Consider the following 23,955-nt stretch of genomic DNA (forward strand, 5'->3'; position numbering starts at 1 on the left):
GAAAACCTAGCACATTTATTTTTCAACAAAATCCCCTCCTACATTTACACACTTAGTGCAGTGGTTGTAGAGCATACGGATCTTGGACTTCCAGAAAGTGTCCACAGACAGGTGATTGATAAGTTTGTGGCCTAAGGTAGAAGGAGGTGAGTTATACAGCTCTAGTTACATGCACATGCAGTTCAGCTCTTTGAGTAATTATGCAGAAAGTTTGAAGTTAATAACTCATCTCCTTCTACATTAGGCCACAAACATCAATCACCCTTGATGAGTTATTAATTGATGTCACTAACTTTAAACTTTCTGCATAATGACTCAGAGTTGACCTGCATGTGCATGTAATGAGAGCTGTATAACTCGTCTCCTTCTACCGTAGGCAACAAACTTATCAATCACCCTGCTGTGGACACTTTCTGGAGGTCCAAGATCCGTATGCTCCACGACCGCTGGACTAAGTGTGTAAATGTAGGAGGAGACTATGTTGAAAAATAAATGTGCTAGGTTTTCTAAAATTGACCCTTCTACCTTAGGCCATGAACATATCAATCACCCCTCATATGTATGTAGTATACAACCCTGAGATGATTCTTCTCCAGATAGACACGAAAGAAAGAAAACCATGAGCATCAGTTCAAAGGGAAACAGCAAACCCACCGCCATGCAGAGAAAAGAAGAGCAACACCATCATCAACCCTCCCTCCCCTCATACGAAATTCAACAAGAACATCGCCCACTAACCCCACTCCCTCCGCACAAAAACAACGAGAAAAAACGGGCGACAGCACGGAATACAAAAACCATAAGGTTGAAAAAATCCAGAGTGCATAGTCTAAATCCATAAAAGCAGAACCGCAGCAACATCCTGCAATGTCATTGAAAGAGAGAGACACCGGTTGAATGCAGAAGTCTACCTTCTGGGCACAGTGATAGGCCACATTGGCTCCTTCTCCAGCAGGTAGTTAGTTGGTGCTAAACCCTTGCTTGCCTTCTGCATTTGACTTGATGTTTCAATCTTCCCCGATGCTTTGATTGGCAAATAATGGAAGCTTTAATCAATGAAATGGAGTCAAGCATCAGCACATGCCTCACAGTCTCATAGTTTCTTCTCCTGGAGGGCATTTGAACTTGAGCTTGTGCTCGCTTCCCAGAATCTGTCCTGTCCCACCTGGAAAATGGGTTTTCATATACCAGACTACTGTTTATAGACCTCAGTTCAGCATTCAACACCACCATACCCCAGAAACTGTTGGGGAAACTGCCCTTGTTGGGTCTCAGCACCTCCCTCTGCAATTGGATACCGGACTGCTTAACGGTAAGACCACAGTCAGGCCGTGCGTGCAGCAACATCTCTTGTTCCATTATGCTGAGCATTGGCACTCCCCAGGGCTGTGTGCTCAACCCACTGCTGAAGCATGACTGTGTTGCAGGATCCAGTTCAAACCTTGTCATCAGGTTTGCAGATGACACAAAAGTTGTTTTCCTTATCGAGAATGATGATGTGACGGAGAATAGAGAGGAAGTGGAGCAGCTGATGGATTGGTGAGAGAAGAACAACCTAAGCCTAAATGTAGAGAAGACCAAGGAAATCATTGCTGACTTCAGGAATGTGCAGACGAACCATCCCCTCCAAGAATTCATGACTCCTCCGTGGAGAGAATTAAGTGCAGCAAATTCCTTGCAGCTCACATCAAGATGACCTCACCTGGTCTCTTAATATCACCTCCCTGAACAAGAAGGCACAGCATGGCCTCCACTTCCTAGGATGATTGAGGGGAGCAAGGCCTCCTCGCACCCCCCCCCCCCCCCCCCACCGTCTAAGTTTTTACAATGCAACAAAACAAAAAAAAAGAAAAAGAGGTTTATACAGCGCAAAAGAAACATATCAAAGTACAATTCATAACAATTAAGCAAAGCACCCATAGTAGAATCATGTAAAGTAGTTACCACCCCACCCTCCCACTACCCAACTCCAAGCCAACCTTACGATATATAAAAAAGTTAATCAGAACTGTATCACCACAGAGCTGTATTTCTAAAAAGAAGGTCCATTGCCTACTGCCTAAACTATTATATATGTTTAGACACAAAAAAACCCATAAATCTTAACTGTAAGAAGCTGGAAGTAAGGGATATAAATGCAAAAGAAAAGAAAAGGGAGGGATGCACCCTTAATCTAAATGGGCATTATGAAAATATTCAAGAAAAAGTCCCCACACTACCCCCTCCATCTTAATTGTGTTTTAGGGGAGCACCATTGAGAGCATCCTGACAAGCTGCATCTCCATCTGGTATGGGAGCGGTCGAGCATCAGACCAGAAGTCACTACAAAGAACTGTGAGAATGGCTGAGAGGATCATAGGGGTCTCCCTACCGTCCATTGGGGATATTTATCAGCAGCACAGCATACACTGGGCTCTTAGTATTATTAAGGATCCCACCCATCTATCCAGCGTCCTCTTTGACTTGGCAGGAGGCTATGATGCATAAAGCAAGAATGGTTAGAATGAGGAACAGTCTCTTCCCTCAGGCCATTAGGCTTCTGAACTCTCTGTGGCATCGTATTCACTGGTTAATCTGTTCTGTACCTTATCATATTTAATATAATGCACTTTAATTTGTTATTTACATGTAATTCATCTGTAGATTTTATCCTTACCTTCATAAGTTATTATGTGCTATGTATGTTATATGCTTTACACCCCGCTTTGAAGAAACATTATCTTGTTTCTATATACATTATATGGTTATATACATGTATGCAGATAAATGACAATTAACTTGACTTGTATGCTGGGCCTTCAGATCAGCATACTCAGCTGTTTTGACTGTGTAACAGTGTAGAAGAGATCAAAATAAAGATAGCATTTAATATCTCTTCCATTAAAAAATATTCAAATCTAGTAATAAATGGGCTGTTCATTTTGCTATTTCCTAATTTGTACTCTTGTGCAAACTTCAAAATAGTCTTTTGATGTGTTTCCTTGCAGCTATAGTAGAAAATTTAACTATAACAAGATAATGTTAACCTGCAACTTGGTTAACTTTTGAGTAGATTGTTCTTTGATGATAGAAATTCTAATTTAGTGCAGGTGCCCCAGTGCTGTTCACTAAAGGAAATAACCCATTTGAATTCTCCTTGTAGGGTGTGTGCTCAAATACTTTGCATGAGACCTTCTGCTTCTGCAGTCCCATCAATGTGAACTTAAAAGACAGAAGTTCTTAAAATAGGCTGAAAGAACAAAATTATATTCTTCATAGTTTATTTGAAGGTGCAATGATCATACTGACCCAGTAAAGTATATTATCTATGATTTTGTCTTATAAATATTTAGCAAGCTTTGAATATTGCCACCTGTGCTTTCAGATGTTATCTCAGATGATCATTGCACCAGCTCTGAAAATAAAATTGTGTGGTTAAATATTTAGCAGCCTGAGGTCAATATGATTTACGGAAGTACTGAAGAATTGATTTCCTTCAATATTTTGCTATGTTCATGTTACAGATATTTTCAGTCATTCCGAGGAGGTTTCTTAAGAATGTAAAGAATCATTGTTGGTACATGAAATATACGGGAACTGCATCAACAGACCCCTACAAGAAGAATGCATATTTTTTGCACACAAAGCATTTCCAAATAATATTTGATTACCTGAGAAAGGTCATTTGGAAGCACTTGCAACACCACGGTGGTAAACATTATCGCCTCCGCTGTCTTCCATATTTCTACATAATCGGACAGCCAAAGTGTGGGACTACTGATCTGTATAACAGACTTAGACTGCATCCTGAAGTGAGCTTTTCCATCGTCAAAGAGCCTCACTGGTGGACAAGGAAAAGGTTTGGTAAGTGGTGAAATTGTTGTTCACGCGATTTTGCAGAGGTAAGATTTGCTATTACTAAACTAATCAGTGCTGTTCATATAGTTGAGTGGTGAAAAATGAGAAATAATGGCCAATGTTAAGAATAAATGTTGTGTTTAGATATATAAAAAAAGCATAGTAATATTATTCGCATTGGTAGGGAAAATTTACTGAAAAGTTGTTCATGTACTTTAGCAAATAGAATAATGTTAATAGTTCTTCAATGTGATTTTGGTGAGAAATGTATAATCATCATCTTCACTTAGAGCATAAGGGAATGTCTAAAGGTGGAGATAGACAAACCACTAAAACCGGAACTATATATTAACACCAGAGTATTCAACAGCAAGGAATGACTGAGACTTATTTCCAGTGGTAAACGATTCAACAATTATTAAATAGGGGAAGATTTTTATTTGGAGTCTGGTCCAGTTTTTCTCAGAGTTCCATGCACAAATCTAGTCTCAATATGATGGCGAGAGTATAAAAATAGGAGCAAGTGCTGGAAAAGAAGATTTCTTAACGATGCTTCTGAAACTGGGCGATTGCAGCTACTAAAGGCCTTTCAACAGGCATTTCCTTCTCAGAGAAGAGTCTTAATTTTGAAATGTATGAATGGATTGTAGAGGATAGATGTGTAAAACTTGATTTTGTGTGAAACAAAAATTATGGGTTATAAATACAAGGACCTAGAGTTGCTGCTTTACAATTCAACTATAACTACTACAAAAGAATAGAGAATTTTGAGTGAAATTTGCATTTACCACAACTCCTGTGTTATATTAGCAATGATCCTAAAATCATTATGCAAGTCACATTCTTAAAGGAATTTATCACCATTGGGAGTTTTCAATAATTGTATTTATTTTCAGGCCTTAAGGAAAGGTTCAGGAATTACTCCAGGCACAGTGCACTAAAATGTGTACTTTGAAAGATTTTAAGTACTTGTTTCCTGTTATAATTTACTAAGAAACTGATTTATCAGTAATTTAAAACTGGACTTTAGCATATAGTGGATTATTAATAAACGGAAATCATTATTTTGTATTTTTGTTGCCTTAATTAAGTCACTGATTTAACATTTTTAAATATAAAAAGTACAAAGTTCAAAAGGGAATTTGCATTGGGTAAAATGGAGTTTTGAATTTATTGTGTGTAAGAATTTGAATTAAAATCTACAGCTATCACTTACTGACTAGCAGAAGGAACAGAATAATTTTCAAATGCCAGTGTTGGCCCTGATACAAGTTGGTTACCACCATGGCAACTCATGGTATTAAATGGCCAGGCCAAATCAAGGTTTCACTCAACCATTTTGTAGATGATGATGAACTCAACAAGTGTATGGGCTATCAGATTTGTTGGTCATTTAAAGGTCTGGAATAAAGGACAGGAGGTGGGGAAAGGATATGGATGAGCAATTGCACAGCTTGGCATGAACTAAATATTTAGCATTTTGCCTTATTACAGATTACAACCCAGTCATTATTCTATATTTATATTTTAAATATGGGTGCACAAGTTGTGGGATGTTATATTCCATGGTCTCTAATTTGTGTAATTTAGTCATCTGCTGGGACTGGAAAGACTTTCCTGTCATTCCCACAGTTACTGCAGCGACAACATTCAGTTATCCTCTAAAAGAAAGACATTAATAATTGGCACAAATGTTTATTTAAATTTCTGGCTCTGAGTATGTGAACAATAATTCCGATAAATTAATTCTGAGATTATAATGCTATAATTGTGATGGTGAAATAAATATGCTGCATACCTCCTATTTCATGTCAGAAGTGATATGGAATGTCGAATGGAGGACTGAAGTATTTATATTTAACTTGTATTCAGTGGTGTGACCGCATAATGCTAACCAGTCCAATGAACTGCGATGCTTTTAGTATAAAATGGGACAGGTGCCATGTTTTATGTTTCGTAAATTGCATTGTCTCCTAATTTTTAAATTCAGTTACTTTGCAAGAAATTTATAGAGAAAGATTTAAAGATTAGCTTTATTTATCATATGTGCATCGAAACAATGCATTGTTTGCATTAACAACCAACACCATCCAGCAATGTACTTTTGGAGGCAGCCCGTAGTTTTTGCCATGCCTCCTGCATGTCCACGACTTGCTAATCCATATATTGTACCTATGGAATGTGGGAGTAAACCGGAACACCTGGAGGAAACCCACATGGCTATGGGGAGAACCTGCAAACTCCTTGCATACACCATCAGGAATTGTACTCCATTTGCTGATTTCTGGTGCTATAAAGTGCACTAACCACTGTGCTACCATGTTGCCCACTTGAGTAACTCCATATGGACATCTTTAATGTTTTACCTTCCTGTGATATTAGCAGCAAATTCTTCAAACTTGTGTATAATATTGTCAGGCCTTGTTATGAATAAAAGTTTTTTTTTTACAACAAGATTCCATTTATTACAAATAGAGGTCTGCTGTACTCTTGCAGTTCAGTGGTGCCAGTCATACCTAAAAGTACAAGAGGTAGGAGCTGTGGATCAGCATTGATTCTGGGGAAAACTAGAGGGCTGTTGCTATGGAGATAGGAGCAGAAAACGTGCCAGTATGACTGTTCAATTGAAAAGGGTGAAATAAAGTAACCTTAGTTTGAATTTGTGAAGGAAAGGAAGGTTGGTATTGTGGATTCAATTCAAGAGCAGAGAGAGAAAAGAGCGATATTTTGACTTGGTGAATAATAAGGGTGTATATTGGTATAGAACTATTCACTGGAGTTTGTTGTGAATTATAGTGCATTGGAAAGAGTGAGCTTCTTTGTAAAGACAGAACAAGGACAGGACTTCATCTGTTGAAAATCTAAATGTGAGTTTATTTTTCCTATTGCTCCGATTGCACATTTCCCAGATGAGGAACATTTAAATAAACCAGAGCGCTCGAGGTTTAGTGAAACTTCGAATGTCCTAAGGAAGCATTCTACAGACACCCTAACAATTTCAGAATAGAGCAAAATAAGCTGAAAATATATTAAATTCCAAAGTCGAGGATTTTGCAAAGAAAATCAACAAAACTTTCCAGTCAAATTATTCTTGATGGTAATACTAAATGTAAAAATTTAAAATAATTTTTTTGATACACCAAAGAGGCACCCGATTGCACAACCTCCAGAAATTTGGAAATTGCTAAAAAAAATCTGGATAAATATTCTTTAGTCTGAATATCACCCTGATTCGAGTGTGAAAACCTTTCCTTCCATCAGCTTGCTGCAGATATCACAGCTGCCAAGTTTCTAAGACTGATTGATACTTGGCATACTGCATTGGTCATGTGAGGAAGCCATTAAACTGGGTAGATTAGGAGATGGTGTCTGTAATGGTTGGAACCACAGCCAGGGCTCACAGTATCAAAATAAGAAGTTGGTCATTCAAATTTGGGAATTCTCTACTCAAGGGATGGTTGCAGAATAGGCTGCTTTCAGTGGCGAGAAAATGCAGGGGAAGGGAGAACACATCTTCAGTGTAATTTTCCCCAACCAATAGTGATCTTAATGCTGTGTCACAAGTGGCCTCATGTCACCTGGAAGTTCACCATGGCTGATGCTGGTGGAAGTGTCTTGACTTCTCTGCCAAGGAGATTCAGCAATGGGAACAGAGAGATTGCAGATGATAGGACATGGAATTGAAAACAAACTGCTGGACAAATACATTGGGTTGGGTAGCATCTGTGTGGAGGGAAAATAAAGGTTAAAAACCTTCACCTGAACTGAAAAACTGAAGATAATAGTATAAAGAGGTAGGTATGGGCATGAGCTGGCAAGTGGCAATAGATCTAATAGATCTCGAGGAGGGGAGGATAGACAGAGGGAATCAGTTGTAGGAAAAATAGCATGGAGATAGATGGGAAACAACACAAATGATGGCATCTGATAGGAAAGGAAGGTGGAGTATTGAACCAATTAAGGGAGATGGGGTAGGCAGATGGGAGGAGGGTGTGGCTGATGGGCAAGGTAGTGGAAAGGACAAAAACTGGAAGATAGGGTGCTTGGTGTTAAAGGTGAATGGGAAGGGGTTAAGGTGTGTGCAGGATGACCTGGATGGATCAGAAGGAGAGAGTGAAAAGGACAGACGAATTGGTGAGGATGGCAAACAAATCAAGGAGCAAATTACCCAGAAAAATAGGGTGTTCTTGGATTGGGAACTTAACTTCAAAGGTTTCAAAGGTACATTTAATGTCAGAGAAATGTAAACAATGTACATGCTTTTTCTTCGTAACCATCCACAAAAGCAGGGGAATGCCCCAAAGAATGAGTGACAGTTAAATGTTAAAACCCCAAAGCCCCCCCCCCAGCTCCCCTCCCTCCCTTATGTAAGCAGCAACAACAATCCCCCTCCACCCCACCAGCAAAAAAAAGCATCGGCACCCACCACCGAGTGCTCAAGCACGCAGCAAAGCAACAGCAAAAACACAGGCTTGCAGTACCCCAAAGACTACTCATTCACCTGGTATTCAACATACCACAGGCTCTCTCTCTCTTTAATAACAACTCGCTGGTTTATGATGTTAAAAGTCCATTGCGTCACTTTTTCCGAGCTCTGTGCTCAAAGATCTCAGGTCTCTGGCTACACAGCCAGAGATCTTCTGACTCCCACAACACACCGATTTCCTGCTGGGACACCGACCTTTGATCCGCCTGCCTCCAGAGCCATGAGATCTCGGACCTCTGAAGGTGAGCTAAGAGCTTAGCTGCATCCTTGGCGTGTTGAGAAAAGGCCGGTCATGAAATCCCGAGAGCGGGTCCCATTCTTGTAAAGAACCAAAGTCAGTGTGTAACTCCATGTCAGGGTCTTCAGAAGAACCCTGAAAGGGAAAAATAGTGACATTAAAGATGGAAATAGAGCTGTTCCCAAAGATGTAAGCAAAGGAGTCGCTGTTTAGCGCCATCATAACTAAACTTTTCACTAAGGGATAATAAACTACTTTGCAGGCAACTGAAGACAAAGGTCCAAAATACAAAAACAGAATTGTGATGGGAGGTGAAGTGAATGCAGGAGGTTCAGCAACTTTTTGGCAGCCCTGGTTTGTGGGTTCTTCAGTGCTGTCAAAGCTATATATGACTCAAACACACAAGTGCTCAACCCACCAAGAACCAAAGTTGGAAGTGAACTTATCAATGACAAAGAAGCAGGAAGGTACATTTCAAACACTTTCCTAAAGATGATTTATCCTTAAAATGAGAGCCTTGATTCCATTCTACCAGATTGTGTCCTGCTGTCCCTCCTGACCAAAAAGATATCAAAAAAGGCCAAATCCCAACAAGTCCTAGGAAACGGACAGAACCCTTATTGTATTTCCCACCCTTCCTTAGTCAAAATGGAATATGGAGCATTCTCCTCCACTTCAGTTAACCTCAGGAATTTGCTTCCATTGTATGTTTGCTTCATGGTGGCATGTAAACTATAATCTTAATTTGTGGGTCTATAGCAGCCAATCCTACTAATGACTGGATTCAAGTAAGGCTCAATCATTGCCCAACAGTTTTCTGATCATTCTTTCCACAATGTTGCATGTTATCTCCAAGAAGCCTTCAAAGCTAACAGAACCCATTCAACCTAGTCAACAGAACCAAGGTTATCTAAACCTAAGGAGCTGAGCTGCCGTAGGCACTCGTTTAGGTTTACATGTTGTCAAAGATCAATTTCCAAGCCATTGGCAATTCACCTACTAAAGTGTACGAGAGGATAACTCTTACACTCAACATGTACAAGGCAAAGCTCCTCTGCAGCTGTACAATGTTAATCAAGGTACATAGTCCACATCTCATATTTTGCAAATCACTCCTTAAAAAAGGAAGACCTTGGTCAATTCTGATGATCAAGATTTGATGATCAAAAACTCTGATCTGGCACATACATCATGCACCAGACAGCATTGATGCCAGCCTTCTTGTACATTCTTGAGGCTTGAACCACTGCAGTAGACACCTCAAGGCACTGGATGGATTTACCAAAGTTATCTGCATAGAGTCCTCCAAATTTATTGGAAGTGAACAAGCATCAATAGCCTCTCCCAGGCCAATGTTTGCAGAAATTGGATCTAAATTACAGGAAGGAATCCAAATTGTTCACATGCCCAGCATTAGACTCTTGAAACACTCTCTATTCTGCATTCTGTTGTAGAAAGTGATTATTAGACCAACAGAGGAAGAGATAAAGGATTTTGGAAAAAGTCAGTATCCTCATTGATATTTGGGGATCCCTGGCCCACAAGAGCCAATGTACTCAGAATGAGAAGCTATAATAGGAGCGTGCACAATTGGAGTACGGTGTGTGATAAGCTACTTATCCACCCAACCTGCCATCATTTGACCCAGTGTGGAAGAGACTGTACCTCCCAGTTTGGCTTCAATCACCCACAAACCTGGCATGGATTCCTAGGGACTGTCTAAGAAGTGTTGTTGCCCCACTGCACTCCCAGTGTACTTAGTTCTCATGTTGTGGTTTTATATTTAGGTTTGTTTGTGAATCATCTCTTTTTGAAGTCGTGTTGAGAGCCATTATGCAACCTGCAGTGAAGGACTGAATTTTCACTTTGAGTATAATTGTTATAGCAGAGGTAGTCTGGAGTTACACCTCCACGGCGTCACTTGCTGTTACGGCATGCCACTTAATACCATGCTTCGAGAAACTGACAGATTGAGACTGCTGCAGAGAAAATTGTCCATTATTGCTATATTTTTCTACAGAAGTTTTTTTTTCTCTCCTGTTGAACCCTTGAAAATTGAATACAATGGCATATTGTACACATAACTGGAAGAATGATTATTATTATTGACATTCTATGTTTGAGCCAGATTTGGATGTGTGCCCTGCTTCCTGAGAAGCTAGAAGGGCTTTAATGTTTGGCAGGCAAGTATAGGCACACTACTGTGGTTTTGAAATAACTGACAGTAATTCAATTGGGATATAATCCGATTCTCATAATATGGTTTCTCTGTCTGGTGGATAAATACAGATAAATTCAGCACTACACTCCACTTCACTAACACATCATTTTTTGGATGTGTTTGTGTTCAGAATTTAATTAGCTTGTTAAGAGTTTAAGGTTTTATAATAAAGATTTTCTCTGGCTAGCTCATTAGTAGCATTTAAAGTTTACAAAGTAGAAGGATATAAATTTTTGAAATATCTAAGGATTGAGGGCAGTGGGGATCTGCCACCGAGGAGGCTGTGCAAAGCTTGAATGTTTGACAGCAGGCACATAAAAGTCTTGTTTCGATCTGAATGGATATGTGGGGATCCACACGCAGAAAATGATTACTATTTTCGAGCCGTGAAGTTGCATTTTTATTTAGTTGAGTGAAAGCTGGGAAAGGTACTTTTATTGTCCATCTTGTTTCACTGAAAAGTTAGTGATAGGCCTACTTGAGAAGAAATATCCATGCGAGTAGGGAATCCCAATATTGTGGCCCAATGATAATGGTAATCCCTGTTGGAATTAAGATGATTACTGCATGCAGCCGTACACCAGGAGAGTAATGCAGAAAACCAAACTGGGAAGTTGCATATAGACTAGATTTGTATATGTGGATGTAATACGTTCTTTACACTGAAGGCCATGAGTGTACAGTCTGGGAATTTGACCAATCTGACAAAATTGATGGTGCTACTCCATAAATGTCTTCAGTTCCACATTTATCGGGAGAGGAAATTAAACCACAAACTCAAGGGTTGTTAGCTAAGTAACGTGCATTGCTATGACACAACATAAGTAATTCTTAGTCATTTTATTCCAATATACTGTCGAAATGTGAAGTAAGAACAACTCCACACTTAATTAAAACTAATAACTTTTACTTGACAATATGAAAACACAATTTGAAATACTTGACTAAATTTTGATTGGACAGTCTTGAAATTTAGCACATTAATAGAGAACAATTCAATGTGGGCAGAAGTTCAAGTTGAAAAAAGTTACCGTTCCTGAGTTGAACCTTCTCTTGTCTACAGGGATCATTCAGCCCTGGAATGGATTCCATGGTCGCTATCAAATTGAAGATTACTTGGATTTGTTTGATCTAGCAGCATATCAAATTCAGAGTCAGATATCCAATTCATCTGCTGAACAAGAAATGGACAGCAATATGGTTATTGGTGAGATATTTTATCCATTGATGCTGCATTAAGATATTTGTGTTCCCAAAAGTTGAACCTCTCTAAGTAACTTGCTGCGTGATTGTTATTGGTATGGTACAAGTTAATTAATTAACATACAGTAAATGGCCTTTTCTAAATCATTTCTTTCACCTATTCCGCCTATCATCCTAGCTTCTTACTTCATTCCTCCTCCTTACCCACCCACCTTTCCCCTCACTTGGTTTCACATATCCCAAGCCAGCTTGTACTCCTTCCCTTTCGCATCTTCTTATCTCTGGCTTCTTCCCCCCCACCCCTTTTCCAGTCCTTCTACCCGAAATGTTGACTGTTTATTTGCTTCCTTAGATGCTACTTGACCTGCTGAGTTCCTCCAGCATTTTGCATATGTGCTCAAGATTTCCAACATCTGCAGGATCTCCTGTGTTATTACTTAAGCTAGTATTTTATTCAATGCAGTTTCAACGTTCAACTTACTAAAAGAAAATCCGATAGCAGTTCAATTGAATTGTGGTACATAAACCATAATTCTATTGAATCAGATTTTTTATTAGATAACCAATTCCAAATAAAACCAGCTATCAAAATTCCATTTCTCTTCACATTTTTTGTTAAAGCACATTTTGTTCCTTTTCCCCTGTTTTGTTTCTCTGACTTCATCCAACTCAAACTAAGCATAGAAATGATTCATTGGCAAGCCTCTTGCTATGCCTGACTGCACAGCAGAGGTGAAATTGATATCAAATCGTAGTTGCAAATACCACTCTAATATGCTTCGTGTTCTTGTTCAATGGTTCAATTAAATGTCAGACAATATATACAGGATACAACCTGAAATCCCTACCCTTTGCAGACATCCACGAAACAAAGACCACCCCTCCCCAAGAATGGACAGAAAATGTTAGAATGCCAAAGCTTCCCTCCCCTCCCTCCACTTGTTCCAGCAAAAAACATCAGTCCCCACCACCCATCATGCAAACCCCCCAAAGACAACGATCAATAGTCCATCAAAAACTACTGTTCACTCCAACTCTTCAACATCTCGACAGGCCCTCTCTCTCTCACTCACAAGGGAGAGAGAGTTATTGCTCCTGCCACAGCAAGAATTGAGGCCAACAGCCCGCTGATTTGATGTTACAATCTGCAGCACCATTTATTTCAAGAACCCCTGAATTGAGAATTAACAGAGTCCTCTCACCATTGAGACCTGCATATTCTAGAATTCTTTACTAACAACCATCTGTGCTTCTTTCAGCTAGAACACAGGTTCAACACTGTTTTAAGAACTCTGAGTAACTTACAAGTCCCTAACTGTGTTTGCAAAAGCTATTCTGAGCAGAATGATACTTTTGCTTCTCCTCAGCCGTATTTCTGAATAAGATTATGTTTCTGACATTGCAGCCAGAGTCAGGAAAATTTAGCATGAGACCATAATCCAAATTGCCACAGGATCCAAATTTGATCTGTTGTTTGAGAGCTGAGCTCCTGATCAGATGCATCTTTTGAATTGCTTTCAGTTATAATTCTGGCCCAAGTCACACAGGCGATTAGTCATCTCATGAAGTAGTCCTTTTGATAAAGTGGGTTGAATTTTTTAAAAATTTCAATAAAGGAATGTTACAGCAAACACTCAACTTGTAATGTGAACACAGTGATACTGTAGGTTCTCAGAAATAAAATAGCACAGGGGCTTTAAGTTTAAGGAAAACTGTAACAAACTCCTTTATTGTCCTCCAAACACTGACCGTAAAGCACGGTAAAAATAACTATACATAATTATGTGATTGTGTCAGACCAGTGAACCTGGTCCATGTCGGTGGTTGTGAATTATGTGCGTTTCAGCCAGTTACCTTACATCATAACACCTATAACAGTTCCATTTTTTCACCAGAATAAATCTACTGTTCTAGCAGAGGATTAATTCTTCCAATCACTACACCATAGAGTCATAGTGTTATAGAAAAATACAACACACAAACAGGGCATTTGGTCCATCTTGGACGTGCCGAATAATTTAAACGGCCTAGTCCCATCCACCTGCACCGCGAACGACACTTCACGAGTTCATCTGCATGTGTAAAATTAGGAAACAAATTTGTATTGTATGGATTGATAACCCACCTGGAAGGGAATTTCCTAACAGGATGGCCTTTTCCTGTTCCGGTCTATTAATGTATTCTTTAACTTCTGTATGAGATTCTGATCTTGCATTAATGTTTACTGTTTGAATAGTGTTCTGTTGGATGTTCATATAAATGAGGATGCTGTTAAGTCCTCAGTGAGTATGGAATGGCTAACCCATCTTTTACCTGAATAATGGATTGGGGGTGGGGGAAGCTAAATACATTAAGCACTCAAGCTCTGCTCTTGACATTCCTACAAAATGTTGGTGTGCTGATATGATGCTGGCCATCCACTTACTTACAGTGCATAATTTATATACCTCCGACAGCAAAATGTGTATTAGGATTGGCCTTTAACATGCTGATCAGACTCATAATTGCAACAGCGTTCAGTGGCTGAACATCCATTTCAACTTGATCAGCTCATTTCAATGTGAACTCGGCATCCATTATGTTACCACTACTCTGTTAGGCCATGGGCAATCTCATGGAGTCATGAATGGAAGTTGATAAGCAATTGTATTTTCAAAGTTCAAAGTGTATTTATTACTAGAGTATGTGTATATTATACAACCTTGAGATCCATCTTCTAACAGACAGCCACAAAACTAAGAAACCCAAAAAAAGCATTACAAAAAAGGTCGTCAAACACCCAATGTGCAGAGGGGAAAAAATGCTCCATACAAACAAATAGTATTCAGAACTGAAGTCCACAAAGACAGTCCGTTCACAGACCCTTGCAGTGAGCTGGACCAGGCCAGGCCTCACCTCAGGCCCCAACACCCTGACGTTTTCAGTCTGGCCCGGTGCCTAAGTTGTCGTCTAAACATTGGGTTCAGTTGCTTCGAGCTGCTCTAGGGCCTGGATCTCACTGCCTCAATTCGGCCTGATTCTGACCTTGTTTCACATATAAAAATGAGAATCAGTGCACTTTTCATTATCAGCTTTTCACATTGAATTGAATCTTAATGAATTGGTTAAGACTTTTCATGTATTGTGAAGCTAACTCTGTCTGCAGGTAAACAAACGAAAGCCAGTGATAGTCAAGCTGTCACCTATGCATTAGCATTTCATGTCTGTAGTGGAAGGGGAATGGAAGTCTTTAATTACTATGGTCACAATGAAGTATGCACATGAAAATAGTTTTAATGTATCAGTGCATTTCTACCTGACCAATTAATTTCAGTTAGCTATGCTTTGCAAAATTTGATTTTGCTTTTGTTACTTCTTACCATTCATGGAGAAATCTTTTAAAATGGACAAGTCTTTTACATCATCAAGCTCCTCCGCTTCATCTGCCACATGCAGGACTTCCCTGTGGCCAAACATTTTAATTGTGATTCTCGCTCCCATTCTGACATGTCAGTCTATGGCCTCTTCTTGAGCCAAGATGTGGCCACCCCAGGTAGAGGAGCAACAACTTATATTCTGTCTGGGCACCCTTCAACCTGATGGCATGAGCATTGATTTCTCCTTCTGGTAAACAAAATTCCACCCTCCCCATTCCCCACTCTGACCTTTTACCTCTTCTCACTGGCCAAGAGCATAAGAACATAAGAAATAGGGGCATGAGTAGGCCATCCGGCCCATCGAGCCTGTCCTGCCTTTCAATAAGATCATGGCTGATCTGTCTGTAAACTCAGCTTCATCTACCTGCCTTTTCCCCATAACCCTTAATTCCCTTACTATGTAAAAACCTATCTAACTGTATCTTAAATATATTTAGTGAGGAAGCCTCAACTGCTTCCCTGGGCAGAGAATTCCACAGATTCACTACTCTCTGGGAAAAGTAGTTTCTCCTCATCTCTGTCCTAAATCATCATCATCTTTTCTTTTCCAAATTAATTATTTATTAAATTTTAGAAATTACAAAGAATAAATGTGATGATAAAATAGTAAGAAAAATAATATTAACCCTCCCCCCCTCCCCTTAACCCTCCCCCCTTAACCTTTATCTAAAGAAAGGAAAAAAAGGAAAGAAGAGAAAGATTGCCTGGATATCGGAGGATCCCCACATGCTCCATGGAGTTCAAAATAATTTTGATATTTATTTTTACTTTCCCCAATTACTTTATAATTTTATCTTCAAAGGACCTATGTATTTAATCCTATCTTTTGTAAGTATGGGAACCAAATTTTCAAAAATATATCATATTCATTTCTTAGATTATACGTAATTTTTTCAAGTGGAATACAACTATATATTTCATTATTCCAACGATCCATAGTTAAATATAAATCAGATTTCCAAGTAACTGCGATAACTTTTTTGGCTACTGCCAAAGCAATTTTTATAAATTTTTTCTGATACTTATTCAGTTTATGTTTCGGTATTATCCCTTCAATGTCCCCTAATAAAAATAATAGTGGACTATGTGGGAGCTGTACTCCAGTAATTTGTTCCAATAAAAGTCTTAAATTTATCCAAAATGGTTGAATTTTAAAACAAGACCAAGTAGAGTGTAAAAAAGTACCAATTTCTTGATTACATCGAAAACATTGGTCAGACATATTTGAATTTAATCTATTATTTTCTGTGGTGTTATATATAATTGATGTAAAAAATTATATTGTATTAATCTAAGTCAAATATTTATTGTATTTCTCATACTATCGGAACATAATCTTGACCAGTTTTTTCCATCAATTTTAACATTCAAATCAGTTCCCATTTTTGTCTTGATTTATGAATTTCTAATTGTCTGATTTTGAATCAGATTATACATACAAGATGTAAATTTGTATCCCCTGAATCTTGAGGCAATGTACCCTAGTTCTAGTCTCACCTACCAATGGAAGCAACTTTCCTACTACCTTATCTATCCCTTTCAAAATTTTCATGTTTCTATAAGATTCCCTCTCATTCTTCTGAACTCCAGAGAGTATAGTCCCAGGCGACTCAATCTCTCCTCATAGAATTTCCCCAGGTCTCCTCCTCCTTCCCTTTCTCCCATGGTCCACTCTCCTCTCCTATCAGATTCCTTCTTCTCCAGCTCTTGACCTTTCCTACTCACCTGGCTTCACCCATCACCTTCCAGCTAGCCTCCTTTTCCTCTACCCACTTTTTAATTCTGGCATCTTCCTTTCCTTCAGTCCTGAAGAAGAGTCTCAGCCTGAAATGTCGACTGTTTCTTTGTTTCCGTAGATGCTGCCTGACCTGCTGAGTTCCTCCAGCATTTTATGTGTAATGCTTTGGATTTTCAGCATCTGGAGGTTTCTCTTGCTTAAAATAAATATCATGTTTTCTTTTTATAGGTGAGGCAAGTGCTTCCACGATGTGGGATAATAATGCATGGCAGAGTTTCTATGGTCACACCGCTAACAGCGAGCCGCCATATTTAATTCAGGATTTCCTACATGCTGTTCTGCCAGCTGCTAAGCTTATTGTTATGCTCAGAGACCCTGTTGAGAGGTCAGTCTGAAGTCACTGTTTTCATTATGAAATTGTAAGGGAACTTAAGTTCTTCTGAAGTATTGTGCTGGACTGTTATTGACTGTTGTAGAATTTCCAAACCTTGTAGTCATTCTGAAGCTGTGATACCCATTTCAAATAAATGCGAAGTTCATTTTCTCATACTGATTTAGACTCTGGCTTAAGGAACCATATCCAATGAATCCAAGAGAATGTTCCAGAATGAATTCCCAGCATTTTTAAAGTCACTTCCTTACTATCAAAGTTCAATTATTTTTAGAACCAATGTCATACTCCCATCAGATCTATAGTTTCATTGAAGCTACTGAATAATTCTAAATATAAATATTGAATTATGAAGTTTAGACAGTGAAAAGCATCAGAGTTTTTGTTTTTGACTTATTCTGCTTACTCCCACAAAGAACTTCTGGTGAAATTGCATCTTTACACAAAGACCTTGAGCATTTCAGATAGTTATGGCATGAATATGATTAATTAATTTACTTATGATGTATTTTGCTCTAATTTCTTGCCAGTACCCGATGTGAATTAATGATGTCTAATCAATAATTCTGAACTGACACATCCACGCTGAGATGTCACAGCTGCCCAGCTAAGATGGTGGCTTGACACTGAAGTAATGCTGTGCTAGTTCTAGCACCCGATACAGTCAGTATGGTGACAGGCATTTTAGTGATGTAGCACAAACCTCAATGAGGATGTGGATCAATCATTTGAAGGAATAACAACTTGATCAACATAAATGAGGTATAAATTATAAACTTTCTCCCCAATTCCAATGCCATTAAAATAACAGAGTGACTTTTTTCTCAGACAGAAACACCGAGTATCCATCCCAGCTAACAACTTTATAATTCAAAATATGTTACAGAATTAACATACAACAACTTGTAAAGTTACTCTTGGGCATTACAAATGAGTTTTTAAAAATTACTTAACGGAGCTATCATGATGATACTGGAAAGCGTATTAACTTCTTTAAAAGGAAGTTTATTTTAGCTATAGATTGAGAATTGGCTTTACTTGCTGAAGCTTGTCTGCTTATACAATAAAACTAAGCCTAAAGGATGCACAGGAATAGTATTTAAGGCAATGGCTCATCACTTCAAAATACACTTCTGACTGACTGTGTGATGACTCATAGGCTGTGCATTGTTTTTGTACATAAACAAATGTGTTCATACACTAGATGTTGCGTGGATGCCATAAGAACGATTATGCAATTCCAATATTTAATGCATTCCTTTATAAAAGTTTAGAAGTTCAATACAGCATGAAATCACAAGGGCATAAAAGAATATTGTTACAAACATTTAAAAAGTTATTATGAATATTGGGTGGTAGTGTGAAGATACATCTCTATCAAAGGAGGTGTAAGGCGCTCTCCCTCCACTAGCCTGCAGGTCACCCTTGGGCAAGGTGTAGCACCTGCTTAGCACCCCCCAGTCATTATCAATACTCTTTAGAGATTGTCTGCTTGGTGTCAATGGTTGCATAACCAGGACTTGTAATATGCACCACTCATGGCTTCACATGACACTGATTGGGGGAGCTAAGGAGGTGCTACAGCTTGTCCAAGAGTGACCTGTAGGCTGGCAGAGGAAGGAACGCCTTACATCTCCTTTGGTAGAGATATATCTCCACCCTGCAACCCACAGATATATGAAGTACAGTAAATGTAGGTATTAATTCATATTAAACTTTTAATTTAGGGCTATAATTGGAGTATTTAGGAAAATAGTATAGTCAGTGTGAGTCTAGCAATGAATTAGTGCTTCAGAAATGTTACTTGTTCAAGGAAAAGCATTAATAGAAAAAAAATTATAAATTGAAGATAGAAGAGACTGCAGATAGTAAAATCTGGAACAAAAATGGAGTGCTAGAAGAACTGGAGGCAACAGATGCCTCTCAACATTTTAGGTCAAGATTCACAATCCAGATGAAGGGTCTCAACTGGAAATGTTGACATGTATGTTTTGTCTTCATAGATGCTCCTTCACCTGCTGAAACTATCCAGTATTTTGTTTTCAGTTTTACAAAATGATATATATTGATAATCTGCTAGAGCTAAGCCGGTCAATATATACCCTAGAGTGATACTCACTTCTGTGTTTTATTTTTTAAATAGGCTGTATTCTGACTATTTGTACTTCATAAGTGCTAACAAATCTGTGGAGGATTTTCATGAAAAGGTGAAAGATTCTCTGCAAATATTCGACAGCTGCCTCATGCACTCTTCCCTTAGATCCTGTGTGTACAACTGCACTGTGAACTCTGCCATGCCTGTAAGTACCTCTTTTATAGAGCAAATTCCCCAGTGAATTCTATGCCAATTAATAAAGCAGTATTATTGTTGGCCATGACCTCAAATATCCCACTGTATGGTGCTGTGCTAAGGCCACATTACTACAAATCCATTGCATTCATTACTGCCAGTAGGACGAATTTTGTATTTCTAAGCTTATTGGTGGTGGATGTTAAAATTACTCATGTTGCCTTTGTGCTAGGCAAAATTGAAGAATTCAAAATACAAGTTGAAAACAGCTTTGACTAAAGAGAAAAGAGGAGATAATAAAAATTTTCTAGTGCATTACTAAAATAATGGTTGATTGATATGGAATTTTTATTATCAGTAATTAGTATTAATGAAAATAGCAAGCGAAGATGTACAGTATTGTGCAAAAGTATTAAGCACATACATATAGCTAGGGTTCCTAAAACTCTTGCAATGTGTAACAGAGAGTGAATTTGTCAATCTGATGGAAGCAAAGGATGTTGGGAATGGTGAGGGTGGGGCACCGTGGGAGGGGTGTGGGACAGGTGGCAGAGACATGGGCATAGGCACACTCAACTCTGCGACACCAGGCAAGATCAGTTATCCCTATTACTGCATCCACAAATCCTGCCTGATACACTGGTTGTTCCCAGCATATCGGGGCCTGTGTCAAGGGATCAGCTGGTTCAACTCACTGCTCCGTGATGTTTACTCGGCTCTGTGCTGAATCATGGTCTCGGACTCTCTTTGTGGACTTCAGTTCACAATACTATTTGCTTGTGGTTTTTGTGGGAATGATTTGTTTTTTTTTTCTTTCCCCTGCACACTGGGTTTTTGACTGTCTTTTTTGTGGGTTCCTTTATGTTTCTCTGTTTTGTGGCTGCCTGTGAGGAGACAAATCTCAAGGTTGTGTAATGTATACTTACTTTGATAATAAATGTACTTTGAACTGATTTCATATGATGCATTTTATGTATATTTCGAGATATATATATATATAACCTCTCTAATTTTCTTGGCCCGAAACGTCGACAGTGCTTCTTCCTATAGATGCTGCCTGGCCTGCTGCTTCCCATCAGCATTTTGTGTGTGTTGCCTCTCTTTAATCTCTCATTTGTAATGTTAAAAAAATGTAATCAGTTGTTAGCTTTTCACAATGATTTTTAACAGTATTTCAAAATTCAAAGTACATTTATTATCAAAGCAGGCGTACAGAACACAACGCTGAGGTTCACCCTCCCACAGGCAGCCACAGAACAAAGAAACATCATGGAAGCTGCTCAAGGAAACATCAAACAACCGCATAAAAAAAAATTGAGCAAACAACAAAAAGTGAGGAAACAAAACATAGAATATCAAACATCAAACTTGTAGTATTCAGTTTAGTTCAGATCAGCACTGCTCTGCTAGCCAATGCAGGCTGCAGGGCCATTCTTCGCTGAAGCGTCCCAGTCCACATCGATCAAACTGCTCAAAAACAGCAAAAAAAAGAGTAATCAGAATCCAGGAATGCATGCAACATGAACCTCAAAGTCCCCAAAAATTAGTCCACAGCCTCGCCAATCAATCCTGACAAGGTGGATCACAAGACTCCTGCACTTTCCTCTGACAGCAGATAATGAAAGGGAGAGGATGACCGGTCAAACATAGGCAGATAGAGTCAAACACCCGCCTGTCCTCCATCTTATCCTTGTTGACTTCAACCTTTCGTTTCTTGTCCTTTAGAAACATTCATTATTAAGTAGATTTGGTGACAGGAATATAATTAGAATTTGAAATATTTCAAAGATGTTTACAAGAGGTTGTGTATTAAACTCCACTTCTAGAAATCTTATTAAAATTGTGTCCAGCGAGAATAGGGCTTCCCTTTTAATTATTAGGGATCCTAAGTGAAACGCATGCAGGCATGTAAAATACTTCTGACAAAGCAAAAGGTTTTTCATAATTCTTCAGGATTTTAAAACCATGTAATGAATTTTGCTGTATGCATATGTTAAAATGGCTATTTTCTGGCACTGGAAACGTGGAACGTATCTGCAGCATTTTAAGCTAGCATATGTAGCTGTGTATCGACCCTTGCTATTTTCTGCTGTCCATTGGAAGAAATATTAAAAATATTATTGGCAGAAAGCAGTTTTTATATTCTGACATTCTTCACAAGGTTAAGGGCAGTTACTAAGCTTTTGATAACAACTTGAGGCTATATAGGCTAAATCTTAGATCTTTGTTTGGAGCCAGCATTCCAGGAGGTCCCAGATTCCTCATTCCTGAACATCATTTAATGGGTGCCCTAATTACGGACGCACTTGCAATGCTAGTTGAAGATGAGATGAAGTTTGTAGAACCCATCATACTTTAGCTATTCTCTTATTCAGACTTGGACAGACTGATATAGAGAAACAAAACCTGGTGCTAATTTGGCATAAGCATCCATGAATATCAACCACAAACTTCAGAGAGTTTGGAAGTACTAAACACTTTACTATTTTTAGTATTGCGCATGGTTAATAATTTTATGGTCCAATGTCAGATAATTATGTGATACAGCTATTCACTCCACCATTCAATCATGGGGTCTGTTCCACCAATAAATCATGGCTGATCATTTTCCTACCTTCTCCCATAACCCTTAACCTCCTGAAAGTTATTACATCTACTTGCAATCAGCTTAAGTTTAACCTTTACTACTTGCATTTCTCTCCCATTCCTTTTCCACAAAACACTGTAATTGATGCCTAGGACTCTTTTCATGTTGTTTAGTTTTAATGGTTTTTACTTCCTGTTGTATATTATTGCATCACTTTAAATACCATTTTTATGATGTGTTTATTTGCTTCTCCGTGCCTCGAGTGGAAGCTGCATGCCTTTCCTTCATTTTTAAACAAGTTTATTTTTTCAATTGAACTGTGTTAAAATTCCTGTGTGTTTACTCAATCTTACTCTGTGTCATCTAGAGAGAGAAGTATGAGAGTTCTCCTTAAAACTCCATTGCATAATAGGACATTAGAGTGAAGGGTGCAAGTGGATTGGAATAAATGCTGTATTGTACTCATTCTCTCAATTTACAGACTGATGCTGAAGTATTAGAACTGTTGTTTACCCTTTGTTTTCATACATGATTTCTCTACCTAAACTACACCACACAAAATGTACTTTTTGCTGCTTTATGATAAATCATATTGGGAGCACCAAATTAACATTACTGCTTGAAGAATCAAAGCTTGGTAACGTAATCTTCTATAACCTATTATTTGTCTGCATCTTCTTTTGATTTCTTTTTCCATCTTCCCTTCTAAATAGTATTGATACCATGGATAGTGTATAGAATTTATATGTAAATTTACAAGTAAACTATTGGGTTATTGTAACATGTTGATTAACAGGCAATCTCTGTTTATTACCAGAAAACAACTAGAAAAGAGGAAGTTATAATTTTGCAATGTTGTTATTTTGACCAGAAAATTCCAAAAACAAACATCATTGTTAGCACTGTACAGTTTTATTCTTAGAATTATCCCATATTTTTTGGAGAAAACTGGTGCCTTCTTTCTTTCTAATGTGGTCTAATGTTGTCCTTCTCTTCCAAGAAAGCTTAAATAGTCTGTGATCTGTATTGTGAAATTGATAGTTCTTTATAAACACTTTCACCTGTTTATAACTGGTTACTGGGGCTAATGTTGCCCAAGTACATAAACACTCAAACTTGTTCCCACTTCTAGCTGTCAATCTCTTTATTTTTTATTGAGAGACAGTGTGGAATGGGCCTTTCCAGCTTTTCAAGTCAGGCTGCCCAATGATCCCACAATTTAATCCTAGACTCATCACAATTTACAAAGACTGATTAACCTACTGTGGTGAACTATGTGCCTGTCTGGACACGCCCCCTGCTGACTGCTCCTGTGGCTCCTCCCACAGGCCCCTGTATAAAGGCGATCTGAGGCCTGACGCTCGGCCTCAGTCTCCAGGACATAGTATGATGGACACTCACTCCTGGTTCCTTCTTCCAGTCAATAAAAGCCGATATCTCGCCTTACGTCTCAGTGTGAGTTATTGATGGTGCATCACCTACCAACCGGTACTTCTTTGGACTGTGGAGGAAATTATAACTGTAACACCTGGAGGAAACCGACTTGGT

The 23,955-nt window shown here is 38.6% G+C and overlaps 1 protein-coding gene across 3 annotated transcripts in view; it reads left to right on the forward strand.

The window, feature by feature from the left end:
- The window catches only part of chst15 (carbohydrate (N-acetylgalactosamine 4-sulfate 6-O) sulfotransferase 15), a 79,658-nt gene that overhangs the window by 45,584 nt on the left and 10,119 nt on the right, over nucleotides 1-23,955 (forward strand). For all 3 annotated transcript variants that reach the window (XM_059947750.1, XM_059947749.1, XM_059947751.1), the window contains 4 exons: nucleotides 3,504-3,843; nucleotides 11,846-11,989; nucleotides 17,368-17,524; nucleotides 19,674-19,830. In XM_059947750.1, the coding sequence (XP_059803733.1) occupies nucleotides 3,504-3,843; nucleotides 11,846-11,989; nucleotides 17,368-17,524; nucleotides 19,674-19,830 (798 nt within the window). The remainder of the gene's footprint in view (nucleotides 1-3,503; nucleotides 3,844-11,845; nucleotides 11,990-17,367; nucleotides 17,525-19,673; nucleotides 19,831-23,955) is intronic.

The sequence above is a fragment of the Hypanus sabinus genome, chromosome 22 (genome assembly GCF_030144855.1).
Source record: "Hypanus sabinus isolate sHypSab1 chromosome 22, sHypSab1.hap1, whole genome shotgun sequence".
Classification (NCBI taxonomy): domain Eukaryota; kingdom Metazoa; phylum Chordata; class Chondrichthyes; order Myliobatiformes; family Dasyatidae; genus Hypanus; species Hypanus sabinus.